A 21,009-nucleotide genomic window follows, 5' to 3' on the forward strand; every position below is an offset into this window, starting at 1 on the left:
TTCCCATTTCTTCAGTGAGCTAAAACGGCTGCATCCGCATTCAGGCTTCTGAATTTGCTGTGGTATTATTTGGTTCCTGGGCATAGTAATCCAGCTACATACCCCATCTTTCTTATCTCTCTCCAGGGCTCCATGCAGGAATTCCAGGGAAACATCTTCATTCTCATCCAGCCACTGCATCACAAACTGCTCAAACCATCTGCCACAGGGAGAAGGAGGAGAGCAAGTTACAGTGTGAAACGCAGCAGCCGCTGCCAGGGGCCTAGTCACAACTACTAATCTTGTGGCATTCCCACCTCTCAGCACTCAATGAGTCTTTCAGTGATTCAAGTGCCTTCAAAACATTTCAGTGGGCTTTCCTCTCCCCAGCTTTATTGGTTACATGTATTGCCAGACAGCAGTTGACCCTCTAGTGAGCCAGTCTGAAAGCTGATTATTATCTGCCTGGGTGCCTAGCTGGCTTTCCCCAGGAAGGATCTGAAGGACAGCAGCACCCTCACACACAGGTGTACTTACACATGTGCCCACATTGCTTCCTGGGCAGGAACAGTAGGCCACAATCTCACCTGAACCCCTGAGCACTGGATTGTCAGATGGGGACTCATAACCATGGGCTTCAGTACAGTTGCTACCATTTCAACCACTTTGTTCATTCTCTCCCTGCACTGTTTCACCTCTGCTCATGCTCTCTCCCTCTTCAATAGCTTGGTTCTGGTTTTGCTTTCAATGTTTTTACTCCTTTTTCTCTTTTCCTGTTTGCATTACTAGCTCAGTGGCTCTGAGGAATTTAACCACACGTGCTCCCAGGGACGAGCTAAGGGATACAGGTTTAGGAAGAGAAGCTTGCTGTGTGAGCTTGCAGCTCTCGCTGTCGGATCTGCACTGGGGCATTTGCATAAGGAAAGAGAGAAGGAAGTGGCTTCCCTGGGCCTCCTGCCATTTTGTCTCCAGGTGCAGGAACATATTTTGGGAGTTGGGGGAGGGAGATCCCAGATGAGGCAGTTTTCTCCACTCTGGTGCTGCTCTCCGCTGCCCCATACCCTCCGTAGGGTAGCCTGGCATCCTCTCTCCCAAAGGCACAACTGCTCTCCAAGTTGGATCCAGTCTGTTAGACTCTTTGGCATGCTACTTCGTTAACAGTCTGGGACAACGCTTGAGTAACCAGAGCTTAACATCCAATTGGTGGCACTATACTATCCCCATAGGAGACACCAGCCCATTCAGAATCAGCAGTGCCATGGTGACTTATCTCTTGTGAGAGTGCAAGTGAATTTAGTGCATATGAAAGAGTCCAGATTGACCCACCCTAGAGTGGAGCTCCATGAATCCCAAGAATAGGTGGAACACGGGCAAAGGAGAACAAGCTTCCTCCATGCTTTCCCATCTCCAATCCTGGAGAGGGGAGAGAGTAGCACAGCAGGATGGAAAGGGCTCTGGAAACTGAGCCTGTTAAAAATGGGTGCCCTTTTGTGCCAAGGAGATAGCTTTACAATTAAAGTGGGGACATTTATCCACTTGGAACTGGACTAGACTCCTAACTCACTGCACCAGACAGCTACCAGGACTGATGTGCTGGATCTGAACCAGCAAACAGGAGAAGAAAGGATCTGTATCTCGTCAGCAATCCCTTGAGCTAGCCAGCCCCTGTTCTCTTGCTGTTTGAAAGCATCAGGACAATACATAGGGGAGGTTTTCGGTGGTGTTTAAGCAGCAGCATAGCATTTAAGGTTTCATCAGAATTAAATGTCTCTCTAGAGTTCATTGCACAGCTCTTCTATATGTAAGTATTTAAGTACTGCAGCTGCTGCAAATCTCACTTTCATATATTACCAAACAGCATTCACAAACAAGGGGAAAAAAGGGCCCGTGTGTGAATTCAATCCATAAGAAGTGTATTACATGAGCTTCACAATAGAGTACGACCTTCTCTGAACAGGCCATGGAGTTCATTCAAATGGTGTTAATTATGGCTGCTTGAATTAGCAAAGAATGTGAAATAACGTGAGAGACACGAGAGCGAGACAGACAGAGAGTGAGCGCACAAACGCAGAGCATCCTGGGTAGCCTTAAATACTCCTAACAACTTTGCATATACAGCACATCCATGTTAATATTGGAAATTGTAACTGACACAGTGTTAAATGCCAGCAGCAGCCTGCCTACACCAGCACTACCTAACAAAGCTGTCAGCCATTGCTGACCTAGCAATGATGGGAAAATTTCCCTCATAGAGGGAAAGATCTTTCCATGTTCCAGTGAAATTGCTTTTGACCTGGCAGTTCTGAGGCTTTGAAAGTCATGGTTTGTGCATGGGCTGCAGGACTCTCTTGATTTGAGCGTTTTGTTTGGTTTTTAAATAACGATAATGCTTTTTAAGCCATGACTCATTCTTTTTACAAGAGAGCTCAGATACTAAGGAAACAGAGGTAGTTTATAAGAGTAGCTAGCAAGTCTCCCATCCCCTGCAGAGCTCCTGAGTAGCAAGCTGCACACTGTATTGTATTGCTTACTGCCCCAGAAAGTTACAGCTCAATGAATGACACAGGCTGCTTGCTACTTACTAATTGTTGCTTATGGCACAGAAGGAGGCAGAACTGCCTAATGGTTATCCCTTACCAGCCATTGCGTATTGCACCTTTGACATTCACTGCACACTCACAGAAGGAGATAAAGGCACTTCAGAAAGCTTGCCACATGCAGTGGTGAGAACACAAAGCCATTAGCCATAAATGAGATGCATAATACTTCCAGCATAATGGTTTACAAATTCACGGTCATTTAGGTGTTTTGCTGTCTAGCCAGACTGCCTGGCAAAAAGGGAGGGTAATTTTGGGGAGGGGGATTCTTTTAAGATTCTCTCTCCTCCACCAGAAACTCCATAGAGAGAACTATGCTAAGAGAACATTAAGGTTAACATAAGAATGGCCGTACTGGGTCAGACCAAAGGTCCATCCAACCCAGTATCCTTTCTATCGACAGTGGCCAATGCCAGGTGCCCCAGAGGGAGTGAACCTAACAGGTAATGATCAAGTGATCTCTCTCCTGCCATCCATCTCCACCCTCTGACAAACAGAGGCTAGGGACACCATTCCTTACCCATCTTGGCTAATAGCCATTAATGGGCTTAACCCCCAAGAATTTATCCAGTTCTCTTTTAAACCCTGTTACAGTCCTAGCCTTCACAACCTCCTCAGGCAAGGAGTTCCACAGGTTGTGCGCTGAGTGAAAAAACTTCCATTTATTTGTTTTAAACCTGCTGCCCATGAATTTCATTTGGTGGCCCCTAGTTCTTATATTATGGGAACAAGTAAATAACTTTCCCTTATTCACTTTCTCTACACCACTCATGATTTTATAGATCTCTATCATATCCCCCCTTAGTCTCCTCTTTTCCAGGCTGAAAAGTCCTAGCCTCTTTAATCTCTCATCAGATGGGACCCGTTCCAAACCCCTAATCATTTTAGTTGCCCTTCTCTGAACCTTTTCTAATGCCAGTATATCTTTTTTGAGATGAGGAGACCGCATCTGTACACAGTATTCAAGATGTGGACGTACCATGGATTTATACAAGGGCAATAAGATATTCTCCATCTTATTCTCTATTCCTTTTTTAATGATTCCAAACATCCTGTTCGCTTTTTTGATTGCCGCTGCGCACTGCCTGGATGTCTTCAGAGAACTATCCACGATGACTCCAAGATCTTTTTCTTGATTAGTTGTAGCTAAATTAGCCCCCCATCATATTGTATGTATAGTTGGGGTTATTTTTTCCAATGTGCATTACTTTACATTTATCCACATTTACATTTCATTTGCCATTTTGTTGCCCAATCACTTAGTTTTGTGAGATCTTTTTGAAGTTCTTCACAGTCTGCTTTGGTCTTAACTGTCTTGAGCAGTTTAGTATCGTCTGCAAACTTTGCCACCTCACTGTTTACCCCTTTCTCCAGATCATTGATGAGTAAGTTGAATAGGATTGGTCCTAGGACTGACCCTTGGGTAACACCACTAGTTACCCCTCTCCATTCTGAAAATGTACCATTTATTCCTACCCTTTGTTCCCTGTCTTTAACCAGATCCCAATCCATGAAAGGATCTTCCCTCTTATCCCATGACAACTTAATTTACAGAATAGTCTTTGGTGAGGCACTTTCTGGAAATCTAAATACACTATGTCCACTGGATCCCACTTGTCCATGTTTGTTGACCCCTTCAAAGAACTCTAATAGATTAGTAAGACACGATCTCCCTTTACAGAAACCATGTTGACTTTTGCCCAACAATTTATGTTCCTATATGTGTCTGACAATTTTATTCTTTACTATTGTTTCAACTAATTTGCCCGGTACGGACGTTAGACTTACCGGTCTGTAATTGCCAGGATCACCTCGAGAGCCCTTTTTAAATATTGGCATTACATTAGCTATCTTCCAGTCACTGGGTACAGAGTTGATTTAAAGGACAGGTTACAAACGATAGTTAATAGTTCCACAATTTCACATTTGAGTCCTTTCAGAACTCTTTGGTGAATGCCATCTAGTCCTGGTGACTTGTTACTGTTAAGTTTATCAATTAAATTTAAAAACCACCTCTAATGACACTTCTATCTGTCCTAATTCCTCAGATTTGTCACCTATAAAGACAGCTCAGGTTTGGGAATCTCCCTAACATCCTCAGCCGTGAAGACTGAAGCAAAGAATTCATTTAGGTTCTCCACAATGACTTTATCGGCTTTAAGTGCTCCTTTTGGATCTTGATCATCCAGGGGTCCCACTGGTTGTTTAGGTTGCAAAGTAAAACACTCAAGTCAGGAAATGCTGTAATTCTAGTTGAAAGTGAAGCTTTACCTCTGTCCCCTTGTCACTCAGTGTTGTGATGTCATATTTAATAACATGGTCACAGACAAGGCACTACTATTTGCACAGGTTTCCAGACTCAGTCTGCTTCCAACTGCAATGTAAATCCAGAGCTGTTCCTTAGTCTAAATTTACTTTGCAAAGTTTGGCTCTCAGTGCTGAGGTTGGGGATGTGCAGTGAATGAGGAAGGGGCACGTTCACTGAATGGCAAGGACAGACAGATCATTTATCCAAGAGAATGTATTTCAAAATAAGTATTCATCGACAAAATTGTTTTAAAATTAATTAATTTCATAGACACATTTTTGCATATTGTTTGGTAGAGAGCAATTACCTTCCTCTTCCTGCCTGTTTTAATAAGTGATCTAAAAGAAATTGCCACATCTTTTAAACTTATTCGCACTAACACTCTAGCCTGTGCTAAACAGTAGGTCAGACCAGATGATCATAATGGTCCCCTCTGGCCTTAGAATCTATGAACTCTCACAGCAAGTGACGCAGAGGTACTGTGGAAATGATGGTCTGGTAACATGCCAATACAGATTGACCTAATGAATATGCAGGAGGCAGCATACCCTGACTTTTGAGGGCTTGACTATGTAGTCTTTACAGCCCTTTTGATAGTTCTGGTTTGGAATAAACTTTTCAGTGTAGTGCGCTCTCCTACACCATGAATGGGAGCTGCGTCTTCTGGCTGAATGGAAATTTCCTATTGTTGTGCGTTATAGATATAATGTAAGGCAAAGGGCTGCAGTTTCAGCATGGCCTGAACCTGGTCTCTGCTTCTATGGCCAGAATTTTGCAGACAAAATTAAGGCTTACATGCCTAGGTACCTGGCTGCCTCCACAAATCAGGTACTGACACATTTAAACAGTGTTTTCAACTGACCATGCAAGTTACAGGAGCAAAAACAGAAACTGGGTTTTAAAGATTGGGCCAAAACAGGTGCACAGTAAGTCATGATATCAAAGGCAGAAATGCCTTCTACCTCTATGAGCTCATCTCTGGTACAATCACACTACTTGATGCGTACTGAAGCGTATAATTTAGAAAAAAAACATGATATATTAAGCATTTTGAAAGGACAAAGAATAAGAAGTTCATGCTTTTAGGAATTAATGTCTTCCATCTTTCCGCTGATTTCTGTGATGGACAAGAGGAAGCTCTAATGCTCAACTGCTGGCTGCATTTCTACCCAGTTTCAGAAATTGATGGTGGATTGTTGAAAGCAAGGGGAGTGACAGGTTTAAGAGTCAGCGCTTAGAAACCTTGACTTTGTTTTCAACCCAACCTCAAGGCCATCAGAAATGGATCACTCAAAGCGTTCTGCCCCACTGCCAGGTACGGATAAGGCAAATGGGTCTGAGCTCTGTCTCCTGTCCATTCTGAGGCATAAGAGTTGGCTCTCTGGATGGTGGTGTTTTGACTGATCTCAAAGAGTTTACTAGGTTTGAAGCTGAAGCAGAGAATTTTAAGTATCTTCTGTATTTAATGAACTTGCATTTCATAAAATAGTGACCATGCCACTGTCTGAAGAAACTAACTCATTGCTACGGTTAGCCCCAGTGGTATTTTTGAAGGGGTGGGTGTGGGAGCACAGACAGCTATGGGAGATGGTTGAAATAGTCATTAGATGCGTTTGGTTACATGCTTAGTGCTAAATATTAGCACTGATCAGCAGCAGAGGTTACTGGAGACTGCACATACACCAGGGCACTTGGAGCTCTATAGAGAGATACCGCACAGACAGAGCCAGCAGGTTAGATCATTGAATATTACGGCTTAGTGACACTCAGGTCACATTTTTCATCCATAGATCGCAGAACTCCTTAGGAAAATAGCTAAGCATCATTATCCTTATTTTACAGATCTGTAAACTAAGACACAATACAGAGAAATCAAGTGACCTGCCCAAAGCTTGCAGACTCAGAGGCAGAGCCAAGAAAGGAAACCAGGCCGGCCTCCTGTCCACATGACCATGCAGCCTCTCATTGCTCTGCTGATCTGTTCCCAAGGCCCACAGTTCAAACTGGTTATTATATCAAGTGTCCCAAATTTGAGTGATTTTGTAGATCAGGCATGCTCAAATTATGTTCACTTGAGGGCTGCGCTGACAACTTGCTAGGAGCCCAAGGGCCATGCCTAATTTTAATAATACAGCTTAGATGGCACATGAACTCATTTTTAATTCCTTGGTGTTGCCCAGAGGCTACAAGCCCCAGCACCAGGCCAGGCTGCTCAGGACAAGGTTGATTATTGCAATCTGGAACCTGTAGTCACCAGCAACTTACAGCTCCGTATTAAAGGGCAGGATAGACACACTGTATAACTGTGATCCTCACTGGCCTCCCTAGATATAGACCATGTGATCCAGGCTATCTGCTTTGCCCTTTGTTTATTTCATGTTGAAACTCATGAGATTCTCCCAAGGTGAGCCTGCACTGAACCAGCTCTGTCCTTTGCGGGACAGATTGATATCAGCTGGATGGGCCTGCTCACCCAGTAAATCAACCCCAGAAAACAAATGACTCATGTCAGATCCTTTGCAACCTCTGCTACAGAGAAGAGGCATCAGAACAAGAAGTGAGGCAAAAGAGCTCCAGGGGCGGCGAGGACCTAAGTGAGCTCCTTGCTCAGGGAAGGGGCCATTATTGGAGTCTAATCTAAGACACCAGCACTGCTTTACTAAGGAAGGTGCCTATTAAAAAAAAAAAAAAAAGAAAAAAAAAATAAGGCGGCAGCCCCTAGTAGCAGCTCCAGCTTCTGGCAGGAATTTGGGGTGGCCACTTGGACAGTGTTTGGAAGCCAAGGTTTGATAAGACAGAGCATTTGCCATTTAGCCGTTGATTACAGAGTCAGAATTACAAAGCCCACCACAATTCTAACCAAACCACAGATTGTAAGCATGCCATAGAAATGCCCCCAAATCAAACCTAAGTCCCAAGGTCCAACCCTCTGCTAAATATTTTGGCTCTTGAGACTGAGTTGAGACATACTGTACAATGAAATGAAACAATCACGTATGTAAGGAGGAGAGAGACCAATAGCAAGAATAGCTGAGAGAAGGTGAGTATACTTTTGGTATGGTCAGAAAGAAGTGTAGAGGCAGTAAAGGATGGAAAGTAATTAGGAAGACTAAGGTAAAGCAGAAAGATCATCCTGAGGAAGGTGTGAGATGGGGCAAGAAATGGAATTTATAACAGAGAATACACTGACTTACGCTGGATAGTCGGGCACTTTCCCCTTGAAGGCAGGCAGATCGCGAACATACTCATTGTACAGCCATTTCACTTTGAAGTGCAAATTCATATAGTCTGCACTCTTACATAGTCTGTGCTTCTCATGGTCTGTTGGGAAGAAAATAAGCAGTCAGGTATGTTAAATTAGCATTATTTAATGCTAATTTGGGTTGCGTACAACACATCTGCAAGGTGCTAAGGTACTGGTGCGTGAGGTGTGCCTATAATGCCATGACATTTCAGCAATTAGGATTCCTATAGCATTTGGGGGTTCTTTGCAGTTCAGCAGGTTGAGTTCTGGAGTAATTTTGCACAGCTCCATCTAACACTTCAAAAATAGAAGAATTTCTGGTTGTCATGACAATAAGAGGAGAATGATTTCTTATGGCCTGTCCTCTTCTCATTAGATGCTCTGGATTTTGTCGTCCTAAGAAAGAAATAATATAGATGGCATTTGGGTTCTCCTAGATTTAAATGGTGATAACAAATATACTATCTTGCAGCCTCCAAGAGAGGAGGGCAGAGAGAGTTAAATTCTATATCTTCATTTGTTAGTGATGTCCTAGTATGGAGTAGGTGTGGATTTCTACAGAGGCTCTGCTAGGCATTTTCATCACTATAGCACATGCATCTTTTGCCTCCCAGACTCAGCTGGCTCAGTCTCTGCAGAGCAGAGGTGAAGGACTAGGATGCCACTGCTGGCTCAGTGCACTGGGGACACTTCATCATCAGGAAAACATAGTTCTTGCTGGTGCAGGAAAGGTGCCTCATGAGGAAGTAACTCTCTTCCTTTGCATCTCCACCATCCTGCAGTGGCACACAGTCAGCTCCACAAGTCACAGGGGCTAAGGAAATGTTCTCAGCTGCACTGCTTGTACCCTCATCTGCCCAGGGCTCAATCAGCAATTCCCTCCTCCCAGCATTTCCAGCCGGACTGGTGCAGAAGGCCCCGGGTCACCTGCTCCCTGGGGTTGGGCCATTATGATCATTTTACCGCCACCCTGAATTCTTTATACTGGCTGCCCATAAAGCAGTCAATTGGTTTTAAGGCAGACCTGCCTCCTCGTCAAGCCTCGAGTGGAACAACCTGCCTATACTTTAACTTATCCTTGAGCTTTGTCTTAGTAGTTAAATGTGTTCTGACATCACTTGTTTTTTTAGAGAGGTTCCACCATTACCACTTACTATCACTAGCAAGTGATAAGAGATTTTACTACATCTTGGAAAACTCAGCCCTCAGAAACATCCCTATTCCCTTCTGGGATATTATGAAAGATATTTCTCTATCAGACCGCTTCTTTGCTATAACCACCATTGAGTCCATGAGTACAATCCTCTTTCCAAAGGGACCCTGCTGCATTTGGAAGTCTCTTACTGGGTTTTATTTGAGGTGGGTCCAAGCTGCAGAGGTTTTCCTGGATTTGAGTTTCCCCAATGCCACAGTTGGTTTGATGGCCAAACTTTACACACGTATGTGACCCATTCACTCCAAGTGACGCTGTTTTTCTTGGAAGTGAAGAAAAAGAGCATCGTTGTGTCTTAGAGCTTGTCTACACGAGCACTTGGCAAGCTGAGATAGGAATTTACCCTGCCCCAGCCTGCTGCAGTAAAACGGTCCACGTGCACCAGCTGATGTGTGTTAATAGTTTATAAGAGCACTTTGACCTAGTCCTCTTTGAAATGGGACCAGCTGAAAGTGCATTAACAAATTGATAACGTGTCACCAGAGTAGGAGTGGACATGTGGTCAGTAGTTAGATGGTAGCAGGTAAGTGCGGGGCAGACTCAATCTCCCATGGTCTAATTGCTTATGTAGATATGCCTTAGCTTAATGAAGCTATGATATCCTTAGCGCCTAAGAAGGATAGGAGCCCCACCTCAGAGTTCAGAGTAGCAGCCGTGTTAGTCTGTATTCGCAAAAAGAAAAGGAATACTTGTGGCACCTTAGAGACTAACAAATTTATTAGAGCATAAGCTTTCGTGAGCTACAGCTCACTTCATCGGATGCATTTGGTGTCTGACCTACTGGCCTCTCTCAGTAGTAAAGACGTATGTAGGGGGTTTAGCAGTCAGACTGGAGATGGAGAGAGACATAGTATGCACTGCGTGCCTCTAGTGAGAGGAGGGAAATCAGTGGACAATTAGCACTTTGTTCATTTTGATGTGGAGCACTACAGGGGTTGCCATCGCCCTACTTGACAGAGCAGAAAGTCATTCTTGTGTAGGAGCAGCTGCCAGCTTATAACACAACTGGATGCATTTGAGATGAAGTGGCTTGAGCTGTAAGTTTTTCTCCACAGGTGACAAGGAGACCATACAACTTTCTAAATGACAAGCCCTGTCAAAGTAGAGGTCAGTAGTGCTTGAGATGCAAGATGCGTTACCTCCCCTATGAAAGATGGATATGTGGCTATGGGAAAAGCACAGGCCGTGAGACAGACTGATCCCAAAGAAAATCTAACAAATTTGAGCATAAGCTTTCGTGAGCTACAGCTCACTTCATCGGATGCTGTAGCTCATGAAAGCTTATGCTCAAATAAATGCGTTAGTCTCTAAGGTGCCATAAGTACTCCTTTTCTTTTTGCGAATAGACTAACACGGCTGCTACTCTAAAAAAGAAAATCCGATACAGTTTAGTTAGAAATTTGGGGGGAGGCCTAGGTATCACCTTGTCTTTACACAATACACAGCATAAGGTGTTGGCCATCAGGACTTGCAGCTCTGAGACACTCCTGGCCAATAAAAATTATACCTTCAGCACAGGAACATAGGAACTGCCACAATGGAACAGACCAGTTGTCCATCTAACTGAGTCTTCTATCTCCTGTTGTTTCTGAGGAAGGTGCAAGGAAAGCCCGCACAAGGCAGGCATGGCACAAGTTATATCCCGCGGTTTTTCTGTCAGAAAAGCATCTGAGTCCACACCATATGGAACTGCTACTCCTGGGGGAATTCTGCACCACTGCGCATGTGCAGAATTCATGTCCCCTTCAGATTTCTTTGCTTCCCCGCAGAAAAATGACTTTCTGACAGGGAAGCAAAGGGAAGCTACAAGAGCAGTCATGCACAACTTCCTAGCTGCGCAGGTACATTGTTTCAGGTACCCAGAGCAGCCAGCGGAGAGGTAAATCACCACAGGGCTGGGGACAGCCCAGCCAGTGGTTCCTAGCCTGAGCTGGGATCAGGTGCTAATCCTGGCTAGGCTGGAGGCAGGAGGGAACAGGACTTCCTCTTCCCCTGGAAGGAGTGGCTGGGGCTGTGTCAGACTCACCCCCAGAAATCTCCCTGAGCTGCAGGAAGCTCTGCATCCTCCTTGCTTCCTGCCCCCATCACTCCTCAGCTGCGGGGGCAGGAGTCACTGTACAGGGAGCTGCTCCCCCATCTGCCCAACCCCCACACATCCGGACCTCCCATACGCAGACACCCCTGCCAAGCTGCACCCTGTACATCCAGAACCCTCCTAGCCCTCCAGACCTGAACCCCATTCCACTGAACCTCAACCCCTGCATCTGGAGCGTCCTGCACCCAGATCCCCTGCCTATGGACACTCACCCCATGCACCTAGATCACCCCCCACTGAGCTCCCTGCACGTAACCCCCCCACCCTGATGAGCCCCACCCCCCTGCACCACCCTAAGCCCCCACCCCCAGATTCCCATGCCATTGACCCCAATTAGCTGCACCCAGCCCCCCACCACACCAAGCCCCACTCCCCCAGCACCCAACCCCCCCTCTGAGACCCCCACAGCTGAGGCCCAACCACTTTCACCTGGAAACCCGTGCAGAGTCCCATTGCCCCAGCACCTGAAACCCGCCCCCAAAGAGCCTCTGTGTGTACAGATACCCCCCCACACACACACCTAGACCACCCCCCACTGAGCTGCCTGCATCCAGGTTGTCCCACACAGAATCCTCTCACCCCACACCTGGATCCCCCCACACTGAGCCTCCCCACACTTGGATCCTGCCTGTCCCACATCTGCTGCACCTGGCACAGGTGCCTCAGGATATTTCTGGGGCAGGCCCAGGTCTTGTGCTGTGTCAGGGTTGGGTGTAGCCTCACCACTGAGTCCGTGTCCCCGGAGTGAGGAGTGTAGAGGCTGCATAGTGATCTCCAACCTTCGTGCAGCCAGTGGTCTGTGCTCCCCACTGCCATGCGGGAGCCTCTGCATTTATTTATTGACAAATAAAACTTGCAGAATTTTAAAATATTGTACATAGAATTTTTAATGTTTTGGAGCAGAATGTTCCCAGGAGTAACTAATTGCTGATTCTGAGGTTCCAGTGGAGGCAGCCAAAGGACTCCCAAGGACCCTTTGCTTTTCTGTTGGAGAAGACTTCCCACAGAGCAGGACCCCTCACCGGCACCTAAGAGGAGCTGCTGACCCAAGACGCCGAGGCCCAAAGGGACGAACACCAAAGTACTCAGTAACCATGTGGAGTAAAACCTGAATGGGGCTTGAACTCTGAAGCTGTCTGCCCAAAAATCTCACCAAGGTGGCGCTTCTTAAAAATGACATGGCACCCACCATCTTGGAACTGAGAAAATGACAGCACGCACCTCAGATCCAGCAGGGAACAGTGATCCCTGGATCCAAGTATAGCATCAATCAGCCCCCAAAACAGGTCTTCCCGGAGCTGGGAACTTGTCCTCAGAACTGAAGAGATGACAGCTCTGGGGAGAATATTGGAAATGCTAGACTGATCTGAGTAATGCGACATCTCTTCCAGCAGATCTTTCAGAGGAGTTATGGGGGTCTGCCAGACAGTTCCAAGGGGCATCCCCACGAATAGGACTGACCTGACTATGTTAGGTTCCACTGGAAGAATACAGATCCTAAGCCATTTTGCCATTTCCTTACTGGGCACTTTTACAAGTGGCATGGGATGTCGCATCTTGGCTCAGACCCCTGCTCAAACTCAACCAAAAGAGGGAGCACAACAGGGCAAGAGGAACATCTCTTAAACCCTGTGATCTCAATGGATACAATGTCTCAGGCAAGGCCACTTGTGATCCCAGAGCAGTAGAAATTTGACAAAAACAGCCAACACACACATTTTAAGTGGAGGTTACTTACTGTAACTGGAAGTTTTTCGGGATGTGCAGCGGCTTTCTGTATTCCACATGTGGGTATGCAGGCACACCATGCACCTGAGTCCGGAGATTTTAGCAAGCGGTGTCTGTTGGCCCGCATGTGCGCAGTAAATCTCCTCGTGCTCCCGGAAGAGGGTGTAAGAAGCAGCGTGGGTCGAGACTCTCTCAGTTCCTCTTCTAACTGCAAATCTAATCAGATCTGCAGCAGAGGGGATGGAGGGCAGGTAGCAGAATACAGACGTGGCCTCATCTCGAAGAACCTCCAGTTATAGTAAGTATCCTACACTACTACTTTGAGTGCTGGTCCCTATGTGTCTTCTACACGTGGGAGATTGACAAACAGTTATCAGATCAGAGGTGGGGGTGAGGAAGCCAGCAACAAAGATGAATGCAGTACTTCAGATCCAACTGCTGCATCTCTAGCAGCAGCTTGTCCTTTTGAAATACTCTAAATGGGGGATGGGTGGGTCCACCATGAAGGCTCCCAGTTTACTGGCCCTCTTGGCTGAAGTGATGTCCACTAGAAATGCCACCTTCATGGACAGGTGGGACATGGAACATGATGTTAAGGATTCAAACCAAGGTCTAGTGAGCTTTGACAGCACAAGGTTCAGATCCCACAATGGTGTGGGTTTAGTGACTGGCAGAAAGGCCTGGATGAAGCTTAGAACCTGGGGGCTCCACTTCTAAGCATGTGCTTGTAGGGATGCTGCTCGTTTGGTGAGGCCAAAGTTCTGCGGAGGGCGGGGGGTGTCTCCCCGGCCTGGATCTGAGAGGGCTTCATAGCCTTTTCCAGTAAGAGTCTTCTAAGGTCAAACTCATGATCTTAGCGGAAATAGCCAACAAATGCTGCACTTCACTGAAACGTCCCCCCCGCACCCAGACAGTAGAGGCAGTGTTGGTTTGTTGCTGACGGAGAAGGATCTAGGGCAGTTTTTAAAGCTCAAGAGTCTGGCATAGTCCCTGATTGTGGGGAGGGAGTCCCCGGTCTGGGGAAACAATTACACTAACCACACTAAAATTAACAAAGAATAACTAATTAAAATCTTTTTTACAGGTTTTCTGAAAGAGAGGACACTGGATTCTGACTCAGACCATGTAGCATTAGAAGGAATTGAGAGAGCGTCGACCTACACTGTGGCTTATACCCTCACTAGGGAGCACAAGGAGATCTGCGCATGTATGGGCCAACGGACACTACGCGTTACAATCTCTAGACTCAGGCACACGGTGCGCACCGGAACCAGGTGTGGAATACACAGGCACCAATACTTGAAAAAGAACTAAGACTTACAAGTCTAAACTTTTCCTAACTGCACTATTTAAGGACTATTTTATCCTAAATTACAAAGCAGAAGAATGGAGGGGAATGCAGGTGTCACTGGGCTGGCGTGCGGGTAGAGGGGAATGCAGGGGTGACTAGAAGGGCTGGGGTGTTTACACAAACTCTGGAACATTGGGAATTCTACAACTATCCCTTGCTCCCAACTACTGTGACTCCTATAGAAGGGCTCTCTGGAGGCAGAATCAGGAAGGATAAAGCCAAATCTATTTGCCCAAAATAAGCCAGACAAGAGAATGCACTAAAGGCGGAGAAACTAAAATTAGCAGAGTCATGGATCCAAATCTTTTCCAAAAATATTTTTGTTCGGTCTAGGATAAAATGTTACTAAAATGCAGAGTAGGAAGATGCACGACATCAGCAGAAGCATAATCCTGGGGACTGACCTCTAACACAATCTGCAGCAAGAGGGAGAGGGGGTGACACTGACTTAAGAAAACTAAGGGAACTAAAAAATAAAAAGATGATGAAAACTCTTACCATCATAAAAGAGGACTTTGCGAATGTGAAAGACAGGTGGGGCTTGTGACAGAGGAGAGACAAAAGTGAACCACAGGAAGAAACAAACATGATGGAGATCAAAGAAATCTGTTGAAATCAAAAACCTCTTACCCCTTAGCAGCTACCTCAATCATGACCAGCTGCTCTCCCCTTCCAGAGACTAGCTACAGGTTTTGGTCCCTCTATCCGTTTGTTAAAGGGAAGGATTTCAGAAGTTACTGATAAGAGACAGCCCACAGCACAGAGCTATGCTGGCAGCATGCCCTTGATTTCCTTTTTCAGACAGAATTGTACTCTTGTACCTTTTATTTAAAGCAACCTGTGTTCCAGCCCATTAGCATAAACCCTTTGCTTCTTCTGAAACGTGTTAAGTAGGAAACATGTAGGAGTTGGAGATCTTAGTGGACTTATGTGCTGTAGCCTACCAGACATGAAAGAGCTTAGCAGCAGGACTAATAGAAAAGTGTATGAATATTTTCCGACAATTGCTGTGTTTCATCCTCAGCAAACTACAAGAACAGAGAAGAGTTCTACAAAGGTCTCTTATTTCCCCTGCAGATTTCATCTGGGAACACAATCATACTGTAGATGTTACAGCTGAAAACGAGCTCTTAGGTCATCCAGTCCACCATGAGGGCTCACATGGGATTGCTTCTTTGCAGCATGTTCTCCAGTGCTTTGCCTAATCACATTCTTGACACAGACGATTCCACAGTCTAATACATCTCGCCATTTGTTTTTTTCTTGATATATAACCTACACTTTCTTTAGTTAATTTAATTCCATTATATCAAAAGATAAAAATCTTATAAAGAGACCCTGAACTATATCCCCCTCTCTCTAGTGTTTCCACAACTCAAATGCTTGTGCACAGTTATTGAATCTCTTCCCCCTTAGTAGTTTGATCACCCTATACATATTTAATTCTTTCAAATCTGTCAGTCCCTTCATCCTGTTCTTATCCAAGTTCCCTCCAACTTACCAACATCTTTCTAGCTCTGAGGTGGCCCAGAACTGAACAAGCACCATACCTCATGGCTGGCAGATCTGAACAAGCACCATACCTCATGGCTGACAGCTTCTCTATTACTGTCACAGTCAACTGCCTTACTGGTAGAAAACAGAGCTGCATTCCCCTTTGCTTGGAGTCTCTACTCTCTGGATCATGAAGTTGCCCTCTGTGTGACTGAGGGACCTCAAATGATCCATGCTGAGCTGTAACTGTTTGCCACAGGTCAGCTGTTAAGCAGGTTAATCATGCAACCAGCCAACTCTCACCACTCAGAGCTGCCACCTTATATCCCACTCCCCAACATGTTTTTCTGTGTGAACCCAAATCATGTTTTTCAGCCAAGAAGACATCTTTAGCAGTCTGTGAAACAGCCGCGGAGAGAATGCTGCTAAAGAGTTTTGTCAGACATACTTCTCCAAGATCAGTGCCTAGCTTGCTGTGGGTTTCCTGAATTCTGGTCTCCTTTTACGTCAGTGTGACATACAAACTACATTGCCATTTACTTGCACGCCATGCGTTTTTGGAAAGCTGTACAGACACAGCTAGAAAAGAAAACTTCCGGAGAGGATTGTGTTCAGAGCTAGCATCTTTCCAAACCCTAGAGCACTTGTACTACTGGCAAATTTACTTCCTGACTGACCATTTCACCCTTGAGTTCGCTGCCTACATGAACTAGCGTTTCTCACCAATGCTCTGGACAATGAGAGAAACCAGTCATTTCACCTCTCTCAGGTTAGCTCTTTTGTTCACTTGTGCTGTTTTGAGGACATACTGAGTTCACAGTGTTTCTTCAAAAATGAAAGAGCTCATGTCCCCTACATAAAGGCCCACCAGGCACCATGACTGACAAGTCTTAAGGGCTTGAAATCCCAAGGACTATTTTCAACCTGGTATTTCCTAGATCTTAAGTCACTAGAAACTGGTATGTCCTCTTCATAATAATTCAGATTGGATGGTGGAAAACAGAAGAAAAAAATGCTAATGGCATTTAAATAAGCCTGGGATTTCTACAGCTATGCATCTGCTGTAGGCATTCTCTTGCTTCCTACCAAAAGATCCTGTTCACTAACAGAGTGAAGAGCTCCTGGATGCATTCCTTTTACACTCAATATTTACCATTCACATTTTCCCCACACTGTTCTGTGTGCACAAGATTTTTTCTTTTAATTTCAAGGTGAATTCACTCTTTACTGATCCTGAGTAGGTGCCCTCCCCTAGACAATTAGTGAGGATTGTAAGGAAAGGATAATTCTCACCCCAAATCCGTGTCTACATTACATTAAGTTATAATGTGTCACAGTTCTTTGTAAATCCTTCCATAAATCTACCTTAGCGTGCTTCATAGCACCCCGTAGTAGTGTACATCAGAGCCTCTACAACACGTCATCTTTATTGCAGCCTGGGGTGTGAGGGGAAGGTCACGGATACAGCTCCTCAGACTCACCAGCAGAGCCACCTGTCAAACATATTATTTACCTGGATTTTACTGAACTCATCATTTAAGCTCACAGCAGGCACTGTCTGGAGAGTGAGATTCCTGTCCTCATTCTCAGACACAGGGCTCTAATGCCCATCCTGTGTCCACATTCCTTTTTAATTTGCTATTTCAAAATCCCTCACCGCAGCTTCTTAAAATCAACCTCATTTAATACAACATATTTTAATAATTTCCCCTTAAACTTGCCTACCTCCTTACCCTTCAAGGGCTTAACTGCAGCAACCTTTCGACAGAGCATCCCTTACTCCTTTTTGTCCTATAACATATTGATATGCTTTACCCTGTGGTTCAAGGAACGATGCTCTAGGGGTAGCATGCTAGCCCAGGATTTGGAAGACCTGCTCTGCCACGGGCTGCATATGACACCTTGGACAAGCCACTTTATGTCCCCGTGCCTCAGTTCTCCTTCCATAAAGAAGAGATAAAAAGAACGTCCCTGTTTCACAGGGATGTTATGAGGATAACTATGTCAAAGGCTGCGCAGCACTTCAATTTTACCGTAATGGGGCCACATAACATATCTATGACAGACGGATATTCAGGCCAAACCCTGGCTCTGGTTCACTGACAAAGGAAAATGAATGCCATAGGTGAGACTCCAAGTCAGAACACACTGCTGTTGCTTCTAGAAAGCTTCATCCTAGGAAACAGCAGCAGAAACATCCCTGTTGACTTTGATTATCAAGATGGAAGGTGGGACAGAGACAGTTCCAAGTAGTCACGTCCCAGATTATTCCTCCACTGAAACCATCACTTGGCATTACAGCTGGCAGCAAAGGTAAAGCCAGTGCTGAGCAAAGGGGATCCAGGGTCATCATGGCAATCTTATTGCTTAGGATACAGGAGGCAGCAGCATTGTGCAGGAGCTGGAGCTTCTAGGTGCTCTTAGAAAGGCAGCAGAAATTAAAGTTCTTCCTCAGTGGATCTCACCTATTTTTAGCTGCTTCATGGGCCCTGACTGTGGGATCCCACCTAGAATTATTTGACATGTGAGACATTGCTACCAACCAACATTTGAAGTTAGTTGGCAAAAAAAGTCTCTTGAACAGCAGTTGTCTCCAGCTCCCACAGCATCAATTAATTTGCCGAACCCTCTTGGTAGATCAGGTTCAGTTAGCCTAAGAGCTTAATATACTACAGCTCTGTAGATTATCAAAGATGCTTTTGGTAGGGGAGGAAAATCTCTTTACCTACTCACAACTACAAACTCTACTGAAAGGCAGGAACTTACCACTTGGTGAGTTGAGTGAGCTCATTTTATGAAAACAGTTAAGAGAATGTATTGTACTTTGGAAGGACACACACACACACAAATCTATCTTCCATAGAATACATTTGCTTTTGTTGTAGAGAGGGGCCCTCCTGCTCGATCGCATTGAATGCACACTGCCCTGGGACAGACGGATTACACCAAGAGGACTGAATGAGGATTACAGCAGATACTGACAATGCTCGGGAGTTCAGAATCTCAGGGTACAGCTGTGCAACAACTGGACTAGAGGGAAGCCAAGCCCAGTGATCGAGACTGAAAATCTGCTCTTCGCTCTTTACACAAGTTCATTTTTTACTTAAATTTGCATTTTTCATTGAAAGCTATGAGCTAATTTCAACATTTGAGTTTAAAACAAAGGCAACAAGAACTATACTAACTGAATTTAGTTTAAAGCCAGTTTTGATTACAATTGTTGTAGGCTTGTAGAAGGCAAATTAAAGAGCATTCAGAGTAACGCTTACTTAGAAAACTAGAATCTCCACAAGGTAGGATCTTTCAAAGAGCCACATTCAGAAGAGGGCTAATGCAGGTTATAAAGTTTTCAGGCCTACTGCACCATATGCATGGTCGAGGTACAATTATACCAAACTACGTCCTGTTGCTCTTCAGCCTTCCTGTAGTTCCTCACCATAAAATCCTTCTCAGTCCACTAACTTCTCCTGTACCAACCACAGGCCACACTAAAGACCACCCTATAAAAGGGGTGCTCTGCATGTGTGTACCCCTTACAGTTATTTTCCTGTACCAGTGTGCTAGGGGGTGTACAAGACACAACTGCAAGCCAGTTCTCACCCGAGAAACTTACAATTGAGAAGATATTGAGATGGGTGCCAGGATGCATTGTGATAACTGGATCAGCAAATTTACTTTAATTGTGAACTCCATCATCAAAAGTATAGGAGAGTTCATAATATGTCACACTAACCTGTAATAGCAAATACTGATGGAGAATGGTATGGAGTGAGATAAAAAATTAAGTCTAAACAAACGGGACTAGCGATATGGTTCAATGGCTATGTTAAAATCATGCTTCATAAAAACAGAAGATGTGGAACTGAAAGCTAATAAACCAAAACTGGTATGTCAGATAGTAGGTCTAATTCGTGGACAAAATAATGAGGGAATGGGCTATTCCACACACCATTCCCTTTGTGGGTCTTTAAAGAAAGAGACTTGGGGGTAAGGGAGAGGAAGAACAGACAGAGGCTACAGGTGCGAGCTTCATCATCATGGCTGCCACTCCCACCACTTCCTAGGACCCTGGGCCTTTATCACCCTCATCCTAACTTGACCCAAGCTAATGACAGAGGGACCCAGACAACACCACCCCCACTACCAGCACCAGCTGAATCCCAACCACCACCAGAAGGAAACAGGATTGGACTTTAACAGCAGCAGCTCCAGCCTGTCTTAACTAACGTCTTCTCTTTTCCCCAAAGAGACAGTTATCACCATCTTGGATACCACCTAAGGAGATGGTCATACAAGGGTTTTTTTCCTTCTAAAACTCCCTCCAGCTAAAGGGAAAGGGAAAAAGGGATGCTGTGAAAATGGAAGCCTTACTTAATACTATACTTTTTAAGAGCAAGTTAGACAAACACCTGTCAGGAATGATTTAGATAATACTTAGTCCTGCCATGAGTGCAGGGGACTGGACTAGATGACCTCTCAAGGTCCCTTCCAGTTCTATGATTCTACACATTTCAAATGTTTTAACTGTTTTTCCTTCTTTTCTTTATCTTTAATAAAAAGTTAAGAGGATATCTAATGGTGTTTGCACCATGGCACTCAGCAGACTGAGGTCTCTGTATGTCAAGCCCGAGACCTTGCTTAACACTGTTTAATATTGGACAGTGACTGGGTTATGTTAACACTTTCGGCCCTTTCTTCCATCTAAGTTAATACAACAGATGCACTACCAAAACCCAGAGGATGTGCGAGCCTAGGCTGTTTAATATTATAATCATTTCATCCTCTCCTCCTCCAATATAATATTGTGGTTGAGGAGGCATTACTGCGTTTGTATTGTGGGCTTTGCAGAAGAAGTGGGCCTGTAGGTAGGATTTGTACCAGAAGTGACTGGGAACGCATTCCACCTGTGAGACAGCATGGAAGATGCATCAAGAGGGAGTGGGTCACTGGCAGAGTGAAAGGACTGAAGAGGGACAAAGTATTCAGGGAAGAACCAGGAA

At 45.0% G+C, this 21,009-nt stretch overlaps 1 protein-coding gene across 10 annotated transcripts in view; it reads right to left on the bottom strand.

Moving 5' to 3' along the window:
* Positions 1 to 21,009, bottom strand: part of UNC13B (unc-13 homolog B) — a 389,750-nt gene that overhangs the window by 62,959 nt on the left and 305,782 nt on the right. For all 10 annotated transcript variants that reach the window (XM_043514555.1, XM_043514556.1, XM_043514557.1 and 7 more), the window contains 2 exons: positions 8,079 to 8,205; positions 103 to 199 (listed from right to left, as the gene is read on the bottom strand). In XM_043514555.1, coding sequence (XP_043370490.1) covers positions 103 to 199; positions 8,079 to 8,205 — 224 coding nt within the window. The remainder of the gene's footprint in view (positions 1 to 102; positions 200 to 8,078; positions 8,206 to 21,009) is intronic.

This window comes from Dermochelys coriacea, chromosome 5 (assembly GCF_009764565.3).
Source record: "Dermochelys coriacea isolate rDerCor1 chromosome 5, rDerCor1.pri.v4, whole genome shotgun sequence".
NCBI lineage: Eukaryota > Metazoa > Chordata > Testudines > Dermochelyidae > Dermochelys > Dermochelys coriacea.